Below are 27,868 nucleotides of genomic sequence, written 5' to 3'. Positions count from 1 at the left end.
ACTCGAGGTGTTCAGTTCATAAATAAATCTTTTATTTGTAACATATAAAATTAGATCATTTTACACTTTATTCCAGTATGACAATGTTCAAATAAAAGAGCTACATTTGTGATAAATAATATTAATAACAACAATAAAACATTCATTCAACCTTTTCTGATCATGTCGTGGAGTTGGATTCCTTTAGCTGCCAAACACTGAGGATGCGTTCGCCCACACCAGGAGGGAGTGTGTGACCGTGGACAAACTCAACCTTGACCAGGTTCATAGTCTACCAGTTGTACGTTTTTTGCATGTGCATATCTACAATTGGGAATACACACATACACACACACACACAAGTCTACAGTTTGGTTCATGTTTTGTATTTAGACATCAACATATACATCAGGAATTGCAATATTTACATCTTTTACAGGTTGCTCCGTAACGAAGCTATAAAACGTAGCGCTCCAGTGTGGAGCGAGTCTTTTCCAAAATGCTGACGCGGCCTCAGCAAACAGTGCACTTCAAAGTCCCCGTAATGTAAGTCCGTAATTGACCGTTCGCAAAGACCCGCCCCCTTTAGTTACTGTTGCTATGTCCGACAAGCCACGCCGCTCTCACACACACACACCATGTTCTCACGCAGTGAAAAATACATCGCGGAGCAGAGAGGACACTGACAACACACTGACACACAGGACAGACCAGGGTACTTACTTTCAAATTTGGTCATTTTTTTACGAAATTTCAACAATAAATACGGTTTTGTGGCTCTTTAATGTGTCTGAACCGATCATCTCTTCCTTCTAGTTCATTTATAGCATCAAATAAACATGAATGAACATCAGAAGGAATGTTGTTTTAACCGTGGAAAGACGTCAGTACACTCCGCTTTTCAAGTTCAAATCCTCCGACGTTAATCTACTGACTGCTTTGTCGGACAAAAATGGCGGATTCTGATTGGTCAGATCGCCTGTCAATCAAACTCCCTGCGAAGGGTCAATTCCGTGGGAATCTAGTTACAAGAGGAGTCGATTGGCCGGCGGACATGCCCCCCCCCCCATCGGGTGTCGGGATGGGGATTCCATTCCGCTCAGTCTCTGAACTTGTGGATGTCGTTGAAGAGTCTGTAGAAGGGGTAGGTGGCGTCGTTGCCTTGGGCGCAGTTATAGGTGCACTTGCAGGACTCGATCATCATGACGTTCTTGTTGAAGGTCTCGCCGTCGTCGCAGCGAAACTTGACTCGGATGGTTCGGGTTTGCTGTGGGCTGCAACACCGGCCGTCCACACACGAGCCGCAGAACCGGGGCCGATACTTCTTCAGACTGGAGCATCCGGCGTAAGAGAACTTCACCGGCTGCATCGACTTCTTGGTCCGGTTGCATTTCTTTCCTTTCTGTTGGAGGACGCAAGGATTAGTCACCTTCGTTTTATGCAGCGCTTTTACCAATATAGACTGTTTCAAAGCAGCTTTACGGTGATTACAGTAACAGAGATTGTTTTGGCTTTACAGCAGCTCTAGAATAAAGTTATTGTCCAGCTAAAGTTAGTTTTGATTCTGATTGATTCTGAGATTTTCCGAATGCATCGTGATTCTCTCTCTCGAATCGATTCTGAGCTTAGTTTGTAAGAGCAGATGCTTTGGAAACATCGGTACTCTGCTTGCTTCCAATGCCTTACTTGCACACACCACTTGAACCTTCTATAAAATAATCATTCATGAAGTTCGAAAAGGTTGAAGCGAATTACAAGGGTGTTTGGAGTTATCTTGCATCATAAAAGCCTTCTGAGGTGCGAGTACATTCGCAATTGAGCATGCAGTTAAAAACCAGCCTAGAGCGCCACCTGCTGTTAAAAAACTACACTCAGAATCGGTTCAAGAGAGAATGGCGATGCATTCGGAAGATATTGGAATCGATCCATGAATCGATGAATTGATGCAGTGTGTTTGTGTTATTGAAGTGGCGTTGCTTACCTTAAGGCTGGTGTATGGTGATTGGCTGCACGGACGGACTTCGCAGATCCGGGTTTCCTTCACCAGTTTGCAGTCGCTGTTGTTGTTGGTTATCCTGGTGGAGATTCCCGTGCCGCAGGTCTTGGAGCATTGGGACCAGGGTGTGGTCTGAACTATGCACTTCTCAAACTGACGGGATTCCGGCTGAGATCGAAATGCTGCGAAATAAACAAAGTGTCGTTTAAAACTTGATTCGCATGCAGATCGCGAATGCCAAATCCAATGTTCAAGTGGGACAAAAGACCCCTCCGATGAACACAATGAAAAAAAGAAAAACCGGGTCAAAATGACCCGAGGGACAAATGAGTGTTATAAATCTTACCAGGTAAAGATTTGAGTCCAGCCTTCACGATGGAGATGAGCTCGTTCTTGTTGGTGAGGTCGCTCTCGGAGTCGTCAACCATTGGATCGTTGCCAAACTTGTCTGTGGATTCCCTTTGCTTCCCGTCGTCGCAGACCCACTCCTCGCAGCATTGCCCCGGCACTTTGACCAGCCTGGGATTGGCGCATCCCAAAGTGGGAAGGGAAAGCTCTTGAGGGCAAAGCGGGATGCATCCCACCGCCCCGTCAATGCAAGTGCACTGGTGTTTGCAGTTAGGCTGGAAACTCTCCCCGTTCTGGTAGATCCTGCTGTTGTACTCGCACGGTCTTCCCTCAGATTTGGCTGTGAGAGAAAACGAAAGGTATATTTTAAAAATCTAATGCTCACATTCCACATGCAAAACTCCCCCCTCCTATCCACACATGCTTTCCATTCACTGTCTTTTACCAAGCGTAATGAGAAACATACCTCGGCAGATGCCTCTGGTGGCCCCGTGGCTGGCCCCGAAGTTGCACTCCAGACCCTTGGTGTGGTCGCACGGCTCGGTCTTGCTACAGTCTTCGTTCAGTTGTCTGGCACACACTTTACAACAACCGCAGCCATCCGAGACCAGACTGACTCCAGGAGCGCATTTGGGAAGCTCCTGTGGGCATGAACATGGCGGGCAGCTGGAGAAAACCTGAGCGGAAAAAACAGGACACTTTAGTGACTTTCAAGTCAGTAACCATGTGTGAAAACCCACTGAGGAAAAAAACTAAAAAACGTGTGGATGTGCCCTTTCAATGTCTATGGTGTAATGTCTACACTGTAAAAAGTGATCAGTCGACTTAACTTAATAATTTTAAGGCAACATACTTACTTTTTTTAAGTAAATAACTTCATGCTTATTTGAAAAAATTAACTAATGAGGAATTTTGTTAAGTTCACATAACTTAATTTTTTCAAGTAAGCATGAAGTTTATTTACTTAAAAAATTTAGGAAACCCATTGCCTTAAAAATATTAAGTTAATAAACTTCATGCTTAATCGAAAAAAATAAGTAATGGGGAACTGTCAAGTTCACATAACTTAATTTCTTCAAGTGAGCATTACGTTTATTTACTGACTAATTTTAAGGGAACGGGTTTACTAAAAAAAATAAGTGAACTGAACACTTTTTACAGTGAGTATATGAAACTCAAAACTGATTCTCCAATGAATGGGTTAACACTCATTTGGATATCATATAACTTCTATAAAAAGCAAACAAACGAGTCGAATGAAAGTAACTCACCACATTAAAGTGCCCAATAAGGATGACGATAACAGCCCAAGCAAACATCTTCGCTTCTCTGTGTACTGTAGATTGTTGTATCAAACGAACAGTTAAAGTCCTCGCTCGTGTAAGGTCGCGGTGCGCTGACTCGTCGCGTCGCGTCGCGTTCTCGGTTAGTGCTCGTGCGTCTGAAGGCGTTCGCGCTCTGAGAGTGAAGACGCGCTCGACGCCTCTTTTATACACCAGTGGAGCCTGACGTCACCATCGCTGAACTGTTCCGAAGGAATGCGAGGAATGTTTCTTGGCGCGTTTTCCATCCGAGCTAAGCACCACCCTGTCTAACTTTCTTCTTTTTTTCTCTCTCTCTCTCTCTCTCTCACTTAAATGAATTTTCCCCTCTCACTAAACACATTTTTTACTGTTTCCCCCCTCTATATTTCTCTTCACCCTTCTCTCTCTCTCTGCTATTCACGCTTCCTTTTTGGATTTGCGTAAAGATAATGCCTAAAGAAACCATATATTATTTATCTAAATAAAGCGTTCTGGTAGCATATTCAAATGTGTAAACAAGCTATTTTGTTTTGCATTTTAAGGAGACAGATAGCTGTAGTTCTGTGGGTTTATTAAGTGTGCGATTTGTTCCATTAATTTCTAAAATAATTGTATTTATGTTGAGGTTTAAAATTTCTGTTTGCTACCCCTAGCTAACCATTATAAATAATGTAACGCATTCTCCTATAAAAGCAACCTGTGCGGTAACTTAAAAGTTTTTAAAACGACTTTTTTGGTGGGTGGGTGGGTGGGTGCATGTGTGTGTGTGTGTGTGTGTGTGTGTGTTTGGAGGGTTAATTTTAAGTATTATGTCACCAACATCATCTTACTAACCTGCTTTATTTTGGCTAACGTCATGTAAAAGTTATTAGCCTTATTATTCGGCTTAGAAATATTTGGTCGCCCCCAGGGATCTATTAATGGCGTTACGCGCGCGCGTCAGCCATAAATTAATCCACGGCACGCGCGCGCGCTCCCTTGTTCAGATCAGCTACGCGCTTTGGGGAATTGTATTATATTCAAACATCCATTTTAGAAATACAAATGCTTAAAAACTCATCGATGCCATCATGCACCCTATTCTGTGCGCGTTTAGAGACGATCTAAACTCAAACTTTACGGCTTCTATTTTTGGCTCCGCTCGCTCCTCTCTCTTGACTCAACAGCTCTAAGTGGTTCCAGATGTGGAGCCTGATTCCAGACGTAACAATATTACCATATTTGGTCTGGGCAGTAGCTTGCATTATTAACATTTCTGCTGGAGTTATCCAACCACAAAGCATTCCTGACAGCTTAAAGCGTCCCTACATATGCTCTCCGTGGAGGAAATTCCTCCAGCTAATTTAATATGCATGCAGTCTGTCCATCACAAAGTGAAAGAAAAAGTGCAACAGGCATCCAGTTTTCCACATAAGAGGTAAAAAAAAAAAGTGCACTGTTTTTCTCTGAGATTCCAAATAAGTGGCATTCCACCGAAAATCAGAGATTAGAAGTTCTTGGATGCACAAACCAAACCGAGTGTGAGAGCAAAGGAATGTACAATTGTGCATTGAATAGCTCTTTCCACAGGCTCTCGGAGAGCAGAAGTGTGTGGACACTGAGACGTCCTGATGGAGAACGCTTGGCACCTGGAGTCAGATTCTTCTCATATCTCAGGTATGGTTTACTTCAACGTCTTTATGGACTGAGTGCTTGTGGCCACAGTATTCTTTGCACTGGGTTGCATGTGTGTTGTTTTCTTCTGATCCGTCAGGCTTGTGTATGAAAATGCATCTGATCTGTTCATTGAGATCGAAATCCCTGTGGTTTCACTGGTTTTAGCTGATTTTTCCCAGATTGCGACACTAGATGGTGATGTGCTGTGTCATTGCAGTAAAGATGATCTGTGAGAGTGTTTGACACAATCTTATGTTACCAGTGTTGGGGAAAGTTTCTTTGAAAAGTTATGCATTACAATATTGCGTTGCTCCCTTAAAAAGTAACTAGTTGCATTACGGCGTTACATTACTTTTGCGTCACTTTTTCTCACCTGGGCTGGGCATTTTATAACAAAAAGTGCTATTTTTGGGCAAATGTAAAGACCCTTTCACACCAAAATTGAAATAATTAAGCCTCAGGAATGAAGTGCAAATTCACGAATCCAATTAACACTTACTTCACCAATAAAAACAGAGTATAAATATAATATAATATAAATAAAGTAAATAAAAAGTCCGTTTTAGTAGTCAATATAAAGTACATTGGTCAATAAAGTGAGATTAAATTCATGCACATATTTTTTTTTTTAACATATTTAATTATTGGAGTTTTGCATAGTGTGATTTTGCATTTAACTAATTTTATTCATTTTGAGGAATATTGAAAAAAAAATTGTGCAAGTGAGATGAGTAAATGCACGCTCACATTTAGTCTAGAACTACAATAACCATCATGTTCACACACACACACACACACACACACACACACATTTTTTCTCAACATGAGGACAGGAGAGCTGTCAGTAAATAAATGGGAAAACAAAGTAACTTGCTTTACTTATTTTAAAAAGTAACTGAGATTTTTTGTTGTACATTTTAAAGGTAATGCATTACTTTACTAGTAACTTGAAAAAGTAATCTGATTACATTACTTTGTAATGCGTTTCCCCCAGCACTGCTGGTTACCATGACTGGGTAAAATCACATTTATAACATTTGAATCAAGCAAAATAGTCGATACCTCTGCTGGAAAATCCAGTTTTAGAACATGATAGCACTTTTATTAGAGCTTGAATTGGCTTGTAGACCATCTTGGACCAGAACCACACCATCTGAAGCTGGTCAAGCTGTTTTGGATGAAACATGGTGTGATGTTTTATTTTTTAATGGCCAGCCAGAAACTAGTTCCCATGTTCCAGACGCTGTTAGCTGACCAACAGTTGACGCATGTGGCTTGGGAAGTGTGCAGAGCGTATTTGTTGAGGAGCATGTCGATTTCTGAGCCAATCACCTGAGCTGTAAATGCTGGAAAATGACATCATGGTAATGCTGATTGGCTTTTACTATTGACTATTAGCAATTAATAATTAGCCAGAATACGTGAATGCTTTTAAATGGCTCTCAGTGGTGAAAGATGCTCTTTATATAGTCGAATGGCTTTGAAAACCCAAACCGCTTGGTTTACCAGCATCAGAAATTAGTTTAACTATTGGTTTTATCACTATTGTTTATCATTTGAAACCATACTTCTTTGTTTGATACGCCACTTGCTTTTTATGCATGAGCAAAATGACTGACGGGCAGAGAGTGTTCCTGATTGGCTAATAAAAGGTGAGCTGCTTCTCTGATTTGTTTTTGATTTGTAGTGTCTGTTTCAGTAGCCATGACATTTTATGTGTGATATTCTTCAGGCCACTGTATGTCAGGTGATATAAGTCATCATTTTCTCAATATGGATCTAGGTGATTACTAGGCATTGCTACTATGTTCTGGGTGGTTACTAGGCATTGCTATTATGTTCTGGGTGGTTACTAGGCGTTGCTAGTATGTTCTGGGTGGTTACTAGGCGTTGCTAGTATGTTCTGGGTGGCGTTGCTAGTATGTTCTGGGTGGTTACTAGGTGTTGCTAGGGTGTTCTGGGTGGTTACTAGGCATTGCTAGTATGTTCTGGGTGGTTACTAGGTGTTGCTAGGGTGTTCTGGGTGGTTACTAGGCGTTGCTAGGGTGTTCTGGCTGGTTACTAGGTGTTGCTAGGGTGTTCTGGGTGGTTACTAGGCGTTGCTAGTATGTTCTGGGTGGTTACTAGGCGTTGCTAGTATGTTCTGGGTGGTTACTAGGTGTTGCTAGGGTGTTCTGAGTGGGGTTGCTACTAGGATGTTCTGTGTGGTTACTAGGTGTTGCTAGGGCATTCTGAGTGGGTTACTAGGCGTTGTAAGGATGTTTTAGTTGGTTACTAGGTGTTGCTAGGGCCTTCTGAGTGGTTACTAGGCGTTGCTAGGATATTCTGGGTGGTTACTTCTTGTTGTGGTTGCTAGGGTGTTCTGAGTGGTTTATAGACATTGCTAGGATATTCTGGGTGGTTACTAGGTTTTGCTAGGGTGTTCTAAGTGGGTTACTAGGCGTTGATAGGATGTTCTGGGTGGTAACTAGGTGTTGCTAGGGTGTTCTGGGTGGTTACTAGGCATTGCTACTATGTTCTGGGTGGTTACTAGGCGTTGCTAGTATGTTCTGGGTGGTTACTAGGTGCTGCGTGTTGCTATGGTGGCCTGGGTGGTTACTAGGCGTTGCTAGTATGTTCTGGGTGGTTACTAGGTGTTGTTAGGGTGTTCTGAGTGGGTTACTAGACGTTGCTAGGATGTTCTGTGTGGTTACTAGGTGTTGCTAAGGATTCTGAGTGGGTTACTAGGCGTTGCTATGATGTTCTGTGTGGTTACTAGGTGTTGCTAGGGCGTTCTGAGTGGGTTACTAGGTGTTGCTAGGATGTTCTGAGTGGTTGCTAGGCATTGCTAGTATGTTCTGGGTGGTTACTAGGTGTTGCTAGGGTGTTCTGAGTGGGTTACTAGGCGTTGCTACTAGGATGTTCTGTGTGGTTACTAGGTGTTGCTAGGGCATTCTGAGTGGTTACTAGGCGTTGCTAGGATATTCTGGGTGGTTACTTCTTGTTGTGGTTGCTAGGGTGTTCTGAATGGTTTATAGGCATTGCTAGGATGTCCTGGGTGGTAACTAGGTTTTGCTAGGGTGTTCTAAGTGGGTTACTAGGCGTTGACAGGATGTTCTGGGTGGTTACTAGGTGTTGCTAGGATGTTTTAGTTGTTGCTATTAAGTTTTGGATGTCTACAAGGCGTTACTAGGAAGTTAGGATGTCTACAAGGCGTTGCTAGGATGTTCTGAGTGGTTACTAGGTGTTGCTAGGCGTTTCTAGGATGTTCTGGTGGTTACTAGGCTGTTGCTAAGGGGTTCTGAAAGACTAGGAAAATAACTGCTATGTTGCTAGGATGTTCTGGGAAATTTCTAAGCTGTTGCTAGGTGGTTGCTAAGGGCTTTTTGGTGCTACTTTACGTCAAGTGATACGAGTTGTTATTTTGTCACACTTACAACGTTGAGTTTCCCCCAGTGTAAGAGGTGAACTGAAGTGTCCAGTGAGAACGTGAGCTCATGAAGGGCTGACATCTGTTCGGGCGCGGGGCTTTTAGGAAACAGTGCTGTCATTGTGTTCTCATTTTTCTATTCTGGAATTACACATCCAGGAACCATTACAAGAGCGTTTTTCATTTGTGTCCGCCGCCATGTTGTAATGGCAAACATAATATTTTCCACTTTCTTCCAGGGCTCTTGGAAGTGCGATTGATTACGAACACATGACTCAGTGGCTCAAGCCCCTCCATATTTCTACATTACGTAACGCGTTATGTTTATTTTACCTCCGGTGTGGAAGTTCTCTCGGATCAGAGAGATGTTATCCAGGTTTTCGGCCCTTGTTTGCTCTGTGGCTTTTCCTCTCATAGTTCACTGAGACTATGCGATGTCATTTCCTGTGTGTGAACTGCTACTAAAATCACACTCGACTCTCCCAGGACCAGCGCTGTCGTTTCAGTGGCAAAACAATCCAAATGTCCTTCAGTACTTTGATTTATAGGCTGTTTTTTTTTTTTTTTTTTTTTTTTGCTAGTCGGCGATAAGCTGATGTGGGCTTCTTTTATTGTGGCTATTTTAGACGTTTTAAGCCACTAATTTAAAAGGACAGTTCATCCAAGAATGACAAAAACAAAGACATGTGGGTGAGTAAATGAAGACAGATTTTCTGTTTTGGGTCACCTGTCCCTTTAACAACTGTAAGACCGACTTTAATTCATAAATCGAAGAGTCATGTCATGTCATTATGGGGTTTTTTTTGTACCGGGTGTTTACTAGGCTGTTGCTAGGTGGTTGCTTAGCGCATTCTAAAAGCCCAGAAAACTAACTGCTATGATACGAGGGTGTTTTGGGTTGTTGTTAGGGTGGTCTGGGTGGTTACTAGGTCGTTGCTAGAGTGGTCTGGGTGGTTACTAGGTTGTTGCTAAAGTTGTCTGGGTGGTTACTAGGCTGTTGTTAGATGGTTGCTAAGGGATTCTGAAAGGCAACACAATAACTACAATGATACTAGGGTGCTCTGGGTGGTTACTAGTTTCAAGGGTGGTCTGGGTGGCTACTGGGCCATTGCTAGGTGGTTGCTAAGGGGTTCTAAAAGCCCATAAAACTAACTGCTATGATACCAGGGTGTACTGGGTGGTTATAGGTCATTGCTAGGGTGGTCTAGTTGGTTAATTACTAATTGCTAGTGTTGTCTGGGTGGCTACTAGGCCGTTGCTAGAGTGGTCTGGGTGGTTACTAGGTTGTTGCTAAAGTTGTCTGGGTGGTTACTAGGCTGTTGTTAGATGGTTGCTAAGGGATTCTGAAAGGCAACACAATAACTACAATGATACTAGGGTGCTCTGGGTGGTTACTAGTTTCAAGGGTGGTCTGGGTGGCTACTGGGCCATTGCTAGGTGGTTGCTAAGGGGTTCTAAAAGCCCATAAAACTAACTGCTATGATACCAGGGTGTACTGGGTGGTTATAGGTCATTGCTAGGGTGGTCTAGTTGGTTAATTACTAATTGCTAGTGTTGTCTGGGTGGCTACTAGGCCGTTGCTAGAGTGGTCTGGGTGGTTACTGGGTTGTTGCTAAAGTTGTCTGGGTGGTTACTAGGCTGTTGTTAGATGGTTGCTAAGGGATTCTGAAAGGCAACACAATAACTACAATGATACTAGGGTGCTCTGGGTGGTTACTTGATTGTTTCAAGGGTGGTCTGGGTGGCTACTAGGCCGTTGCTAGGTGGTTGCTAAGGGGTTTTAAAGCCCATAAAACTAACTGCTATGATACCAGGGTGTACTGGGTGGTTATAGGTCATTGCTAGGGTGGTCTAGTTGGTTAATTACTCACTGCTAGTGTTGCCTGGGTGGTTACTATGCCATTGCTAGTTGGTTGCTAAGGGGTTCTGGAAAGACAGAAAATAAGTGCTATGATACTAGGGTGTTCTGGGTGGTTACTAGGCTGTTGCTTGAGTAGAGTAGTCTGGGTGGCTACTAGGCTGTTGCTAGGTGGTTGCTAAGGGATCCTAAAAGCCCACAAAACTAACTGCTTTGATACTAGGGTGTTCTGGGTGGTTACTGGGTCACTGCTAGGGTGGTCTAGGTGGTCACTAGGTTGTTGCTAGAGTAGAGTAGTCTGGGTGGCTACTAGGCCGTCGCTAGGTGGTTGCTAAGGGGTCCTAAAAGCCCAGAAAACTAACTGCTATGATACTAGAGTGTTCTGGATGGTTACTAGGCCGTTGCGAGAAAATAGTTGTCTGGGTGGCTACTGGGCCATTGCTAGGTGGTTGCTAAGGGGTCCTAACAGCCCACAAAACTAACTGCTTTGATACTAGGGTGATCTGGGTGGTTACTAGGTCGTTGCTAGGGTGGTCTGGCTGGTTACTAGGTCATTGCTAAGTGTTGCTAACGGGTTCTGAAAGCCCACAAAACTAATTGCTACGATACTAGAGTGTTCTGGGCGGTTACTAAGCCATTTCTATGTGGTTGCTAAGGGGCTCTGAATGGTTGTCAGGGTGTTGCTATATGGTGGGGTGAAAGGGTGTTCAGGGAAAACTCTCCTAGCAGAAACAGCCTACTTAATGATAATGCTTAAGAACAAACAATAGTATTACTGATGCTTGCCACTAATAATCTGTTTAACCGAGTGGAATTTTCCCCTCATGATGAGGTTTCACCGTTTACGCTGGATCAGATACATCCTTTAGCCATGACATGTGCTTCCTCCGACTGTAAGGAGCAAGTGTTTATCCTGATGACATTCCATAGACGATCCGGTGGAATCTGAGCTGTTTACAGTCTGGAATTCTGAATGAGTTTTGTTCAGAATAGTGCCTGAGAAAACAGAATGAGATCATGAAATCACACGCTCCACTTGAACGTCTCACTCCCAATAAAGCCAGGAGTTTATGAAGTTTATTATAGCAGGAAGACCAGCTTCTCACCCTGGTTTTACTATAGTAACAACAATAAATGTAGATAACAGTGTTGTTCTAATGTAAACCATAGATACGATGGTAAATCTTTAGCACAGTAATGAAACCTATGAGCTTCAATAAAGAGACATTCTGCTTCTCCAGTAAATGTTGTTGTAATGTCCAGTAAATTTTGTGTTGCAAAAATACTATTTTAAATTTTTATATGACCATAAATCTAAACAAGTCATGTTCAAAATTTGAGGTTGATATCTCAAAAAATGATCTTTCAGTGAGAGTGTGTTCGGCTGCAGTACCAAACGCTTCCACTAGAGGAAATTCAGCTCATTCCTCTCCAATGTGCGAACAACACAAGTGTGACTGTTTCTTTCAGGACCATTTAACCTTTTCAAATCATGTCCATGATTTTGTGTGTGTGTGTGTGTGTGTGTGTGTGTGTGTGTTCACTTAGCAAGTGCCAAAACTTGTACCAAGTTTCGTACCATTCTGATAAAGAAAAAAAAATCTAAAAATGAAAACGTAATTTTTTCGGTCAAAATCTTTTAGATATTTGTGCTGGAAAACATGACAGAAACACTGAGGAAGAAGCTCATTTTCTGCAGTATGGAGACGTTTGAGATGCACACACACACACACACACACACACACACACACACACACTCACTCAGCAGGTTCTGGAACACTAAGGAATCACTAGATGTGTGTAAGCGGATGTTATGCGATGTTCACGCAGAGAGCGCCGTTATAGAGTGTGTTTAGGCCCCGAAAACCAGTTCCAAAAGGTCTTTGAAGCTCAAAGTACATTCATCTTTTACGGCCCTCCAAGCTGCGAACTCCACAACACACATATTTCCTCTCCGAAGGGAAAGCCGGAGGAATGGAAAAACGCAGGGAAAGAGGGAAGGGAATGAGAGGATGGAATGTGGGGCTCCGGGAATGTTTAGACCGGTCTGGATAATTGAGTGGATTTGGAACAAGAAAAGACAAACTTTGTTCCCGGGGTCTGAGGAATGCAGTGAAGGAAGTCTGGAGAACGATCCAGCCGAGCTCGACGGAAAGATGGAGAGACTGAGGAATGTCCATAGAAAAGAGGAATTCCAGCCGTGCACACACACACACACACACACACACACACACACACACACACACACACACACACAGCAACGTGCACACAGACACACACACACACACACATGCGCACACACACACACACACACACACATGCGCACACACACACACACACACACACACACACACACACACACACACACACACACACACACACACACACACACACTCACAAAGAGACACACACTCACAAAGATACACAGAAACACACACAGACACGCACACACACTCACAAAGAGAGACACACTCACACACACACACACACACACACACACACACTCACTCACACTCACACTCAAACACAGACACACACACACACACACACACACACACACACACACACACACACACACACACACAGACAGACAGATGCACTCAAAACACAGACACACACTCTCACACCCTCACACACTTTCCTGCACAGACTTTAGGAGGTTACATAACCACAGTATCTGTTCATAAAGAGCATAAACCTGATGCAACGCTGTGCTCAGTAAGGTGTGTGTTGTGTTGAGATGTTTTGAGTTGAGTTGAGTTGACACAGACAGACACACACACACACACAGACACACACACACACTCTCTCTCTCACACATACAGATACACGTGAAATCGCATACTTCTCTCCTATACAAAAATAAAAACATAAAATAAAAGGTAAAACAACGATTTTGAAGTTGGAGGAGAAATGAGATGGAGTTTTCAGCCAACGTCAGGTGATCACCTGACCTTTCCAACGTCATTACGTAATGCGTGAAGTCGTGGACGTGCAGGACCAGCATTTGTGGTTAAAAAGTATATAAATGTTTATTTTTGTTATAAAAATGTCCGCTGGTTTGTCTAGATGAGTCTCTTATTCCTCGGCTGGATCGTGTCGAGACTTTGAAGCTGCACTGAAACTCACATCTGGACCTTCAAACCCGTTGGACCCCATTGAAGACACTATATGGAGAAAAATCCTGGAATGTTTTCCCTAAAAAAACTTAAATTCTTTTTTTGACATGAACGTCTTGGATGACGTGGTAATTCAGACGAGAACTCCTCCTCCTTTAAAATGTGTGTTTTAAGGCGGAATCGCATCTAGCCGACCCAGTGGTTCACCCTCCGCCTATATTATGAATTCTAATTTTTATATATATTTATTTTATTTAAATACATGCTTGAAGAAAAGAAAAAACAACAACAACAACAAAACATGTAACAACAATGATCATTGTCATAACATAATACAACAATCCTCCAGAGTCTTTCAGTCTATAGTTTTTTTGGTTCGCGGCCCTTCGGGAGCGTCAGTGACGTCATCAGCGCGCTGTTTGTTCTCGCCCTCTCAGAGCTCGAGATGTGTGTGTGTGTGTGTGTGTAGAACCACAACAGGCGGCAACAACAACAACAACAACAAAAAACAAACAAACGGTCCAACACACACATCACGCATCCGGAGAGTGTAGCCCCGCTGAGGCTGTGATGATGTCCGAGTTTGGGCGCTTTACGCACGCCGTGGTCCGCGCGGTCCCTCGGTCTCTGGCCACTGAAGCGCTCCGGACCGGGAGCCCGGAGGAGCTGGACCTGACGAGAGTCCAGCAGGAGTACGAGCTGTACGTGTCGGTCCTGAAGCAGCGGCTCGGGCTGGAGGTGCTGGAGCTGCCCGCGGACGAGGCGTTGCCGGACTGCGTGTTCGTGGAGGACGCGGCGGTGGTGTGCGGAGACACGGCGCTCATCACGAGACTCGGGGCCGAGAGCAGGAGGAACGAGGTACGGACCAGAGAACACAAAACCTGCAACAGGAGCTTTCGTGCACTTGATTCAGGCGCGCGCGCACCCGAGTCATTTGGTTCGTGTCGTCAGTCTATATTAGACTAATGCTCATGGTTTGTTTTCATGTTTTTTTTTTTGTTGTTGTTGTGCATTTTCAACTACAATGTGTCAAGTTTTACTTTTCCTTAGGCTGGAGGTCAAGGGTCATTCCTGAGCTTTCTCCTTTAGTAACCAGTTAATGAGTTAAATGCATGAACTGGCTGTGAAGTTTGGTGAAAACTGTTCATGCATGTTGTGCAACTTCCTGGCATTGAAGCATGAACAACTTTATTGGTTTAAACCAAATATACTGAATCAATATATGAAGAGTTCAGATGCAAAAAGTGCCATCTGAAATTTTCCTCTAGAATGATCATTTTTATAAAGCTTGTATATTTAAGTTAAGTAATTTCACTTAAATGACAATTAATAGGTCATTTGCATTGCCAAGTCATCATCATGCCATTGAAAGATTCAGTTCCTCAGCATCACTACAGTGATTTTCATCTTTTGCATGCACGTGTATCCAACCTTTCAAGTTTTATCTAATAATGTAATGCATTTTATAGTTAACAGTCATTTTGTTTCATTTAGGATTTTTTTTTATATGCCAAAAGATCAAGGAGAACTTTAATTCTCATGTCAGGACCCCTTTAAAAAGCTTTTGCATGGGCAAATCATTGCATTTAGACTTATATATGCCTGGTTATTGGTTGTTTACCCCAGGTGAACCGGGATTTGTTTAGCAGTGACTATTGGAAAAATTCATGGATTGTTGTTGCATCACTGAGGAATTTAGGTCAAACTCAAACTGATGCCGTTTTAAATGCTCAATTCAGGGAAACGGCAAATGACATAATAGGCGTACGGAAGTCAAGCGCTCAGACCTGTATTTACTGTCAGCTCTGGTGAGAGATCGTGGCCTGTGGCGTTCGCCGAGATGTGAATCTGTTTGCTGTGAATAAGCCGCTTCAACACTCGACATCTTCTAAAGCACGCATTGTGTCTTAGTGAAAGAAACTTGGATCAAGGTGTTTAGGCCCTGTCGTTCGAGTGCAGTTTGGCTGAAATTAAGAGCACTTTTGACGAGGGTTGTTCTTTCAGGAGCACAATTTAGCGTTATCTTAAATCTTGGAGCCGCTGCGTTAGGAACATTTTTTAGCGTCCTCACGCCGTAGCTAAGCTAAATGCACAGTCTGGCGTTTATAAAACTGTCGCCGTTGCCCTGATTCTGAAAGGCTCTGCTGATAAAAGAAAGGGTTTCAGATATAAAACTGCTGCCAGTTGGAGCACAAAAGCTGCTCGTAACACACTGTTGGCCTTTGGCCTCTGTGGAGTTTGTGGTTAGATATTAACCTTGCTTTAATCACCATCTTGTGTAAAAATGCATTTCCAAAAATGGGTCATAACATAAGCTGTGTTTTACCACAGTAAATGAGTCCCTAAAACCACTTTCACCATGGTAAACTCCAATTTCTCCAATTATAACTGTGTTTGCCTGAACTGCAGATGTGAATAATGCACTTTTCAATATTGCATCGTATATCATAGCTCTTATTCTGGTCAGTAAATATGTAAAATGTTACCGAAGTCAAGTTTCTCTTGAGCTTGTCGCTCGTATTGCAGTCGCAGCTGTTTAACTCGGACACTAAATGTATTTCACCATCTGCTACAGAGTGTGTGTGTGTGTGAGCTTTCATGTGTATTGATTGGTCTAAATACACACACACACACTTACACACACACACACACTCTTGTTGTTCACTGTTGCATGACTGATGTTTAGCGACAGATGCATCGATAAATAGCACTTAACTTTGACCCCACGCTACTGAACTATTAATGAATATATCTTCTAAATATTAATATATTTATTTTAACCTTATTTTAGATTTGCCTGTAAAGGAAATGCATAGGCTATATACAATAGAATTAATTTGTTGAGTTCATTCACTCAGCCACACATTAGTAGATTTGCTTTTGTATGAGGAAGTACTTTCGTCCAAGTCTTAAATGGCGACGTTGAAATGAAGTTGCAATGCAATCGTCTGTTTTAATATTTCTTTAGAATTACATTTAAAGTGCCTATAATATGCGTTTTGGCATATTCCCTTTCATGTATGTGTAATATAGCTGTTTGTGAATGAAGTTTCAAAGATCAAAGGGTCGTCAGTAATTCCAGACTTGCTTTCTGCTTAATTTACATAGGTTTGTAACTAATTTGCATAATGCCAGTCTGTGGTCTTGATTGGCTGAACAGCTCTTAGCCCCGCCCTCACACACTGTAGTTTATCTGAGACTGGAAGAGTTTGGTTCGTGTTGTTCATGTCGAGAAGACGCTGTTTTTATTGCCGAGGCAAATCCACTTTGATGAGATTGATACGCTAAAACCCACGCCATCGTTACTGTTCGTACCACTGAGATTCAGATATGATAATGAGCGTTTGCTTTCTGACCAATCACAACAGACTGGGCCATCTGACCAATCAGAGCAGAGTAGACCAATCTTAACAGACTGGGTCATCTGACCAATCAGAGCAGAGTAGACCAATCACAACAGACTGGGCCATCTGACCAATCAGAGCAGAGTAGACCAATCACAACAGACTGGCCGTCTGACCAATCAGAGCAGAGTAGACCAATCACAACAGACTGGGCCATCTGACCAATCAGAGCAGAGTAGACCAATCACAACAGACTGGCCGTCTGACCAATCAGAGCAGAGTAGACCAATCACAACAGACTGGTCCATGAATATTATTAATATTCATCTGTTTTGATGTCTTGAGATTATATAAACAATCTAATCTACTCGACCTTGCTGTTCTGTTAGATAAGCGTTCAGATCTAAACACCCTTTAGAACAGAATGTGTGTCTGGATGAAGTTTAAGGTCATGCATTCAGATCAACACTGGATTCTGACCAATCAAAAGGAGAAAGAAGTTGTTGTTCGTCCTTTTGACGTTTCGTTTAATGAAAGCCATGAATGTTCTGGTGCTAATAGTGCAGTGGTGCTGTCGTGACTGCGTGATTGGCAGAATTGATTTCATCATAAGTTGGCGTGAAGTTTCTGATCTGTCAGATTCTTCATGAAAGTTTAATGAAGTTTTGATTTGGAAAAGCACATGAGGGGATTTCTGTCAGATAAAATGGGTCAAATGTATTTCTGACGGCGCATTGAGTGTATAATGTGATGATAGATAAGCTGGAGTGGATTGTGAGCATTTTCTTTCTGAACTTCATGCAGAATGCTGTATGTTTTTAAAGTGTGTTTGGCAGGAGGCAGTGTTATTATCATTAAAGGTTCTCTAAGCGATGTCGGGAGACGTTACTTCTTGTTGACATTTGAATTGTTGTCAAACAAAACGGAGGCTAGCTAGACCCTCCCTCCTCCTCATCCCGTCTCCTCCCTCCTCCCCTCCCTTCCGGCATAAAGGAAAGTCAAAATAGTCACTACAAACAAAGTTAAGTTTTACTGATACCTGATACTTCATTCAATGTGTAATGTCGCCAAGTTAGATAAATGCTTTTATATATTGCAGAACAGAATACAGAAAAAGAGAAACATTATCTTAAAATCGTTTCGCCACCTGAGGTTATAACTGTATGTTAGCTCCGATACAAGGACGCAATAATAGCAAGATAACGTTAGCTTCGCGTTTCCCAGTGAGCATAAACAACGGCGGCGTCGTAAACAAATTTAGTCAAAGTTGTCAATAGCCTATAAATGAACATTCAAATTCATAACAAACAGTGGATGAAAACAATCATTCACACAAATTGTCGCCCTATTGTGAATTTGCTTGATCATTTACAACAGAGATTGATCGCTGCTAGAAACATACATGTTGTATTCACCAAAGTTAACGCTGACTGCATAAATCTAGCTAATTACATCCTTGTGTTGGTTTAGCGAACATGAACGTCAGTTTAGAAAGAAAAATGGATTTACCTGTTCTGCAAAAACAGAGCAACTATGTCGGATTGGAAGCCGTTCTGCCGGCGGAGTTCTTGCCACCTTTCAAAGGTTTTTCCGATGTAAATTCGGGACTTCGCGCGTTCCTTATCCTTGTCCCTCTTGCAAGTTGTTCTGTTCATCGGAACGTCGTCTCTTTGGTCGTGTGTCGGCCATAATTCAAACTTCCCTCTTCATGCTTCTCTCTCCTCCACACCCCCTTCATGTGCACGCGCACTAAACCCCCAAACCCCACCCTCAAATACTTCTTGCCAGTGATTGGCTGGAGCTCTGTTTGTTATGTTTCGGGGTGCGGGTGAGCCCAGTTTGTTTTTGTTGCCGTTTGTGGAGCCTGTGGTGTCTAGAGAGACCGCGTTCTTTTACAGTGTGTTCAGGGGACAGGCAGCCAGCGGATAGTGAGGAGATGTTTGCTGTGTGTGACAAAAAATGTTTTGGCCTAAAAAACGCGTGACATGACTTAGAGCACCTTTAAGTAAAACTCATTAAAGGCGTCATGAGCTGCATTTAAAAAAAAATTTACACTTTATTTTACAGTGTCCTTGTTACATATGTTACATGTACTTACCATACTAATAACAGTAAATTATGCATAATTACATGCAACTAACCCTCAACCAAACCCTAATCCTACCCTAACCCTATAGTAAGCACATGTAGTTAATTAATATTACTCAGTACTTAAATATATAACTACACTGTAACAATGACACCTTAAAATAAAGTGTAACCCTAAATACTAGCAAATCATTGAGAGACAAATTTCAAATGACAGAAACATTGACCAATCATATCGTCCCTCTAAATGGGTGGAGCTTGTTATCACTAAGTTTATGACAATTTTTCTCCTAAACGAGAACACGATCAGAGGGAAAAAATGCTGATAAAATAGCTAGTGCTATTCACTATGCTACGCCATTGCTAGTTTATTATCCACACCGTTTTCAAGGTTAACTTTTAAAGAAAAGCTGTAGTTAATCGGCAAGGGAAGATCTACACCAGACCAGAGCTTAATTTTGTGCAGAAAGCCAACGCTTTTTAAAGCATTTCAACTAGAGACGCACCGATGTGAAAATTTTGACTGATAACCGATAATTCGTTATATTTATTATATATATTATATAATATATATAAATATTATATTTATTTATTCTTTATATGATGATTAAACAGAAGATGAGGCTCACTGAAGCTTTTATTCAGGGTTGCAGCGAACAGCTTCCATCAAAACAATAACAAAAGCAGACTAAAACTTTACCAAAACGGAGATATAAAAATAAAAACTCATTTCAAATATCATTAAAGCTGTAATGAAATGTTATTGCTAATAAAATAACAGTGTCAGGAATATTTGATCCGGTGTATGATGCATAATAGTCCACAACTTCCTTACTTGAGTGAAAGTACAGATACTGGTCAAACATTACTCCGTTACAAGTAAAAGTTGTAAAGACAGATTTTTGCTTAAGTAAAAGTACAGAAGTACTTGTTTTTAAAAGTATTGTGATGGATTTTTTAATTAATCATTACTAACATTTGTTTTTCTTGCAGGAACAACATTCATATGCTTTTAAATGTAAGTTCCTCTTTGACGAAAACTTGTGACTTTGGTTGTGTAAGTAAAAATAACAAATATGGGAAATGAAACTACACATATGTCTAAACTTGAAACCTTGTGGTTACCTAGTAACAAGAGGGCTTGTCTATGAAGAGCCAATCAAATTGTGGGGAAATTATGTAATGTTTCATGTCATTTTGCCACACCTCTTATTCTATAAAAACTGTTGTATTCGTGTTCGCTGGTGGGATTCTCAATGGAATTTGTCTGAGATCCTCCGACTGTGATGTATTCTTCTTTTTGGGGGAGATTCTTTGAGAACTGCCCGGGATCTCCTTCGGCCATGATTGAAGCATTTAAAGGACATTTGCTGAAGTCTGTTGGTTTATTAGATAGGAGAGCAAGCTAGTTAGGGTTAGGCGACTCGGCCGATGTCGACTGTAGACGCGCTAGAGTGTAAATATGCTAAACGTCGACTGTAGACGCGCTAGAGCGAAAATATGCTAAACGTCGACTGTAGACGCGCTAGAGCGTAAATATGCTAAACGTCGACTGTAGACGCGATAGAGCGTAAATATACTAAACGTCGACTGTAGACGCGCTAGAGCGTAAATATGCTAAACGTCGACTGTAGACGTGCTAGAGTGTAAATATGCTAAACGTCGACTGTAGACGCGATAGAGCGTAAATATGCTAAACGTCGACTGTAGACGCGCTAGAGCGTAAATATGCTAAACGTCGACTGTAGACGCGATAGAGCGTAAATATACTAAACGTCGACTGTAGACGCGCTAGAGCGTAAATATGCTAAACGTCGACTGTAGACATGCTAGAGTGTAAGTATACTAAACGTGGACTGTAGACGCGCTAGAGCGTAAATATACTAAACGTGGACTGTAGACGTGCTAGAGCGTAAATATGCTAAACGTCGACTGAAGACGTGCTAGAGTGTAAGTATACTAAACGTCGACTGTAGACGCGCTAGAGCGTAAATATACTAAACGTCGACTGTAGAGCGTTATGCGCTAGAGCGTAAATATGCTAAACGTCGACTGTAGACGCGCTAGAGCGTAAATATGCTAAACGTCAACTGTAGACGCGCTAGAGCATAAATATGCTAAACGTCGACTGTAGACGCGCTAGAGCGTAAATATGCTAAACGTCGACTGTAGACGTGCTAGAGTGTAAGTATACTAAACGTCGACTGTAGACGCACTAGAGCGTAAATATACTAAACGTCGACTGTAGAGCGTTACGCGCTAGAGCGTAAATATGCTAAACGTCGACTGTAGATGCGCTAGAGCGTAAATATGCTAAACGTCGACTGTAGACGTGTTAGAGTGTAAGTATACTAAACGTCGACTGTAGACGCGCTAGAGCGTAAATATACTAAACGTCGACTGTAGAGCGTTACGCGCTAGAGCGTAAATATGCTAAACGTCGACTGTAGACGCGCTAGAGCGTAAATATGCTAAACGTTGACTGTAGACGTGCTAGAGTGTAAGTATACTAAACGTCGACTGTAGACGCGCTAGAGCGTAAATATACTACACGTCGACTGTAGACGCGATAGAGCGTAAATATGCTAAACGTCGACTGTAGACCCGCTAGAGCGTAAATATGCTAAACGTCGACTGTAGACGCGGTAGAGCGTAAATATGCTAAACGTCGACTGTAGACGCGGTAGAGCGTAAATATGCTAAACGTCGACTGTAGACATGCTAGAGTGTAAGTATACTAAACGTGGACTGTAGACGCGCTAGAGCGTAAATATACTAAACGTGGACTGTAGACGCGCTAGAGCGTAAATATGCTAAACGTCGACTGAAGACGTGCTAGAGTGTAAGTATACTAAACGTCGACTGTAGACGCGCTAGAGCGTAAATATACTAAACGTCGACTGTAGAGCGTTACGCGCTAGAGCGTAAATATGCTAAACGTCGACTGTAGACGCGCTAGAGCGTAAATATGCTAAACGTTGACTGTAGACGTGCTAGAGTGTAAATATGCTAAACGTCGACTGTAGACGCGCTAGAGCGTAAATATATTACACGTCGACTGTAGACGCGATAGAGCGTAAATATGCTAAACGTCGACTGTAGACCCGCTAGAGCGTAAATATGCTAAACGTCGACTGTAGACGCGCTAGAGCGTAAATATGCTAAACGTCGACTGTAGACATGCTAGAGTGTAAGTATACTAAACGTCGACTGTAGACGCGCTAGAGCGTAAATATACTAAACGTCGACTGTAGAGCGTTACGCGCTAGAGCGTAAATATGCTAAACGTCGACTGTAGACGCGCTAGAGCGTAAATATGCTAAACGTCGACTGTAGACATGCTAGAGTGTAAGTATACTAAACGTGGACTGTAGACGCGCTAGAGCGTAAATATGCTAAACGTCGACTGTAGACATGCTAGAGTGTAAGTATACTAAAAGTGGACTGTAGACGCGCTAGAGCGTAAATATACTAAACGTGGACTGTAGACGCGCTAGAGCGTAAATATGCTAAACGTCGACTGAAGACGTGCTAGAGTGTAAATATACTAAACGTCGACTGTAGAGCGTTACGCGCTAGAGCGTAAATATGCTAAACGTCGACTGTAGACGCGCTAGAGCGTAAATATGCTAAACGTCGACTGTAGACATGCTAGAGTGTAAGTATACTAAACGTGGACTGTAGACGCGCTAGCGCGTAAATATACTAAACGTCGACTGTAGAGCGTTACGCGCTAGAGCGTAAATATGCTAAACGTCGACTGTAGACGCGCTAGAGCGTAAATATGCTAAACGTCGACTGTAGACATGCTAGAGTGTAAGTATACTAAACGTCGACTGTAGACGCGCTAGAGCGTAAATATACTAAACGTCGACTGTAGAGCGTTACGCGCTAGAGCGTAAATATGCTAAACGTCGACTGTAGACGCGCTAGAGCGTAAATATGCTAAACGTCGACTGTAGACATGCTAGAGTGTAAGTATACTAAACGTGGACTGTAGACGCGCTAGAGCGTAAATATACTAAACGTGGACTGTAGACGCGCTAGAGCGTAAATATGCTAAACGTCGACTGAAGACGTGCTAGAGTGTAAGTATACTAAACGTCGACTGTAGATGCGCTAGAGCGTAAATATACTAAACGTCGACTGTAGAGCGTTACGCGCTAGAGCGTAAATATGCTAAACGTCGACTGTAGACGCGCTAGAGCGTAAATATGCTAAACGTCGACTGTAGACATGCTAGAGTGTAAGTATACTAAACGTGGACTGTAGACGCGCTAGAGCGTAAATATACTAAACGTCGACTGTAGAGCGTTACGCGCTAGAGCGTAAATATGCTAAACGTCGACTGTAGACGCGCTAGAGCGTAAATATGCTAAACGTCGACTGTAGACATGCTAGAGTGTAAGTATACTAAACGTGGACTGTAGACGCGCTAGAGCGTAAATATACTAAACGTGGACTGTAGACGCGCTAGAGCGTAAATATGCTAAACGTCGACTGAAGACGTGCTAGAGTGTAAGTATACTAAACGTCGACTGTAGACGCGCTAGAGCGTAAATATGCTAAACGTCGACTGTAGACATGCTAGAGTGTAAGTATACTAAACGTGGACTGTAGACGCGCTAGAGCGTAAATATACTAAACGTGGACTGTAGACGCGCTAGAGCGTAAATATGCTAAACGTCGACTGAAGAAGTGCTAGAGTGTAAGTATACTAAACGTCGACTGTAGACGCGCTAGAGCGTAAATATACTAAACGTCGACTGTAGAGCGTTACGCGCTAGAGCGTAAATATGCTAAACGTCGACTGTAGACGCGCTAGAGCGTAAATATGCTAAACGTCGACTGTAGACATGCTAGAGTGTAAGTATACTAAACGTCGACTGTAGACGCGCTAGAGCGTAAATATACTAAACGTCGACTGTAGAGCGTTACGCGCTAGAGCGTAAATATGCTAAACGTCGACTGTAGACGCGCTAGAGCGTAAATATGCTAAACGTCGACTGTAGACATGCTAGAGTGTAAGTATACTAAACGTGGACTGTAGACGCGCTAGAGCGTAAATATACTAAACGTGGACTGTAGACGCGCTAGAGCGTAAATATGCTAAACGTCGACTGAAGACGTGCTAGAGTGTAAGTATACTAAACGTCGACTGTAGACGCGCTAGAGCGTAAATATACAAAACGTCGACTGTAGAGCGTTACGCGCTAAAGCGTAAATATGCTAAACGTCGACTGTAGACGCGCTAGAGCGTAAATATGCTAAACGTCGACTGTAGACATGCTAGAGTGTAAGTATACTAAACGTGGACTGTAGACGCGCTAGAGCGTAAATATACTAAACGTGGACTGTAGACGCGCTAGAGCGTAAATATGCTAAACGTCGACTGTAGACATGCTAGAGTGTAAGTATACTAAACGTGGACTGTAGACGCGCTAGAGCGTAAATATACTAAACGTGGACTGTAGACGCGCTAGAGCGTAAATATGCTAAACGTCGACTGTAGACGCGCTAGAGCGTAAATATACTAAACGTCGACTGTAGAGCGTTACGCGCTAGAGCGTAAATATGCTAAACGTCGACTGTAGACGCGCTAGAGCGTAAATATGCTAAACGTCAACTGTAGACGCGCTAGAGCATAAATATGCTAAACGTCGATTGTAGACGCGCTAGAGCGTAAATATGCTAAACGTCGACTGTAGACGTGCTAGAGTGTAAGTATACTAAACGTCGACTGTAGACGCACTAGAGCGTAAATATACTAAACGTCGACTGTAGAGCGTTACGCGCTAGAGCGTAAATATGCTAAACGTCGACTGTAGATGCGCTAGAGCGTAAATATGCTAAACGTTGACTGTAGACGTGCTAGAGTGTAAGTATACTAAACGTCGACTGTAGACGCGCTAGAGCGTAAATATACTAAACGTCGACTGTAGAGCGTTACGCGCTAGAGCGTAAATATGCTAAACGTCGACTGTAGACGTGCTAGAGCGTAAATATGCTAAACGTTGACTGTAGACGTGCTAGAGTGTAAGTATACTAAACGTCGACTGTAGACGCGCTAGAGCGTAAATATACTACACGTCGACTGTAGACCCGCTAGAGCGTAAATATGCTAAACGTCGACTGTAGACGCGCTAGAGCATAAATATGCTAAACGTCGACTGTAGGGAAGTAAGGAGTAAGGAAGTAGTGGACTATTATGCATCATACACCGGATCAAATATTCCTGACACTGTTATTTTAGTAGCAATAACATTTCATTACAGCTTTAATGATATTTGAAATGAGTTTGTTTTTTTTTTGTTTTTTTGAAAATGAAAATCGGGTCAAACCGAAATCCTCCCCTGACTGACGTTACTACTTTCTACTCAAGGACTTAGACAGAAATATAGTGGAGTAAAAAGTATGATATTTGTCTTTCAAATGTAGTGAAGTTAAAGTAAAAAGTTTCCAGAAAAAATAATACTCAAGTAAAGTACAGATACTCAAAAAGTGTACTTAAGTACAGTAGTCAAGTAAATGTCCTTTGTTACTGTCCACCTCTGCATAATAGTCAGGTCTGATTCACTAAACAGTGGAATGGCCACAGTTGCTCAATCCAGAACATCTGGACTTTGTCATTGTCAAACTTGGTTTCACGGTTCATGTCTGTGCTGATGTTGGTTTCCACTGGCAACACTTGAGCTCATCCCTCAACAAACCAAAAATGAAGCCCTATTCGGACGGGACTAGTTTTCCAAACGACGTTTGAGTTACAATTCTTATCAACCTACGTCTGTGATTTCATGTACGGATTCGGACGGGACTAACATCTCCGTGTTTATTATCGAGGTAGGATAGGAGTGTCTGTGTTTTACATGTGGACATTGCAGAAGATCAGGTGTTCAGAATGCGTGGATTGCGTATGAAATTTGATCAAATGTATTTTGAAATTAAGTACTTTTAAAATTAAGCACTTTGAAATATAAAGTAAAACGTCCTAACGTATTTAGTGTTTTGTAAACATTTTATAAAAATTGTAGTATAAAAAAACTAAACATATATTTATCATCATGATTTTATAGAACTGAGTTCTTATAATAAACCCACTCGAATAAAAAGTTTTAACTTATATAATTTACACGTTATGTAATTAAGTGCAGAAATGAAAGTAATCTTGCCTGAAACTGATATTACAGTAGCCAGTCTTAACAGTTTACGTGATTTGGCTCTTCTTGTTGATTTATTTTTTTTATTTTTTGCAGTGTACCGAACACATCTACATCTGTTATCGGTGCGCAAAAAGCAGAAACTTGGATACCGGCGCGATAGCGAGAGATTGTACGGTAGTTCACGTTGACCAAAACACACAAGAAAAAGCGTTTTGAAAAAAAAAAATTTCGCCAATCACAGACATTCGCATTCGGACGGGATTAGATTTCTCTGAGGACCGGCGAGTTTGACGAAAAACAGCAGGTAATTTGCTCTGGAATTTTTACAGAGGTCGTGTGAGAAAAAGACAGACATGGCAGGTTCGGACACGATTAAAAAGTACGTACTCAAAGTACGTCTGTGAAACAGAAATTTCTCTAACGTCCCCTTGTGAAACTAGTCCTGTCCGAATAGGGCTTTAGACAGTGCTCTTTGGTCATTTTTTAACGAAAAAGTTTGTGTTTTGATTTTTTGAATTTTTTTACTTCATCAGAATGGTACGAAACTTGGTACAAGTTTTGGCACTTGCTATGTGAACACACACACACACACAAAAAAAAAAAAATCATGGACATTATTTGAAAAGGTTAAATGGTCCTGAAAGAAACAGCCACACTTGTGTTGTTCGCACATTGGAAATGAATGAGACTAATTTCCTCTAGTGGAAGCGTTTGGTACTGCAGCCGAACACACTCTCACTAGCCGCGTTTCCATTACCCTTTAAATTGTGCAAACTGAAATTGCGAATTGAAAATACGCTCAACGGAAACACGTCAATTTCGCAAAAACTCCCATTTATCGCAAAACAGTTTTTCCGCTCGCATGCGGGGGTTTTTCAGGCAATTCGAAAAAGAAATATTTCGCAAAACTGCAATGGAAACAGTTTTTGCGCATTTACAGGTCACCTGACATCGATGACGCAGTGTGTTTGGACAGAATACGAGACAGAGTTCTTTATTAAATTCATAAAAGACAAAAGAATTACAGGAATACTGTTTTCTAAACCTCAAATAAATGCCACAATCAAGACCTCGGAGCAGAACTGAGGGAGAAACACCTCATACACAGTATAAGGGTCTTTCCTTGCCATCAATGCTCTTGATAACACACATACGTCTCTTTCCATTAACAATAATAATGTCTAGTGCGGTGGCTGTGATATATATAAACCTACCAACATCTGATTTTTGGAATTACTTATCGCGAGAGGAAAAAAATAACGTTTTAGTCGCATAACATCGGTTAATGGAAACGCTGTCATTTCACAATCGTTTTTTATTGATATTTAGAAAAAATCGCAAAAGTTTTGCGCAAATCTCTGATGGAAACGCGCCTACTGAAAGATCATTTTTTCAGATATCAACCTCAAATTTGGAATATGACTTGTTTAGATTTATGGCTTTGATTTTCTTGCAGTTTTAAACATGTTTTTGAAAATATACATTTCATATAAAAATTGAAAATGTTATTTTTGTGCATTTTTCATAACAATAAAACGTAAAATCCTTCACTTTTTAAAACCTTTTTCACTTCATCAATAATCTGCCAAGTGTTATCTTTAAAAAGA

The 27,868-nt window shown here is 41.8% G+C and overlaps 2 protein-coding genes across 4 annotated transcripts in view; one reads left to right on the top strand and one right to left on the bottom strand.

The window, feature by feature from the left end:
• Positions 1 to 10: 10 nt before the first annotated feature.
• Positions 11 to 3,980, bottom strand: ccn1 (cellular communication network factor 1). Its single transcript, XM_081387700.1, has 5 exons — positions 3,595 to 3,980; positions 2,790 to 3,000; positions 2,322 to 2,663; positions 1,961 to 2,157; positions 11 to 1,381 (listed from the first exon to the last, which is right to left on the bottom strand). The coding sequence occupies exons 1-5, from the start codon at positions 3,640 to 3,642 to the stop codon at positions 1,079 to 1,081; spliced, it is 1,101 nt and encodes a 366-aa protein (XP_081243826.1). The 5' UTR covers positions 3,643 to 3,980; the 3' UTR covers positions 11 to 1,078.
• A 968-nt stretch (positions 3,981 to 4,948) lies between these two features.
• ddah1 (dimethylarginine dimethylaminohydrolase 1) overlaps positions 4,949 to 27,868 on the top strand; it is an 82,247-nt gene continuing 59,327 nt past the window's right edge. The window contains exon 1 of one of the 3 annotated variants that reach the window (XM_081387022.1): positions 4,949 to 5,283. Coding sequence is in view for 2 of the 3 variants with exons in the window: in XM_081387020.1 (XP_081243146.1) it covers positions 14,240 to 14,527 (288 nt within the window). In the remaining variant the exon portion in view is untranslated. Of the gene's footprint in view, positions 5,284 to 14,052; positions 14,528 to 27,868 lie in introns of those variants that run through there. The other 2 variants (XM_081387020.1, XM_081387021.1) reach the window with 2 other exon arrangements.

The sequence above is a fragment of the Scardinius erythrophthalmus genome (assembly GCF_964197995.2).
Source record: "Scardinius erythrophthalmus genome assembly, chromosome: 15".
NCBI lineage: Eukaryota > Metazoa > Chordata > Actinopteri > Cypriniformes > Leuciscidae > Scardinius > Scardinius erythrophthalmus.
Note: the sequence above shows the minus strand (reverse complement) of the source record. Positions and strands in the feature narration are given on the sequence as shown.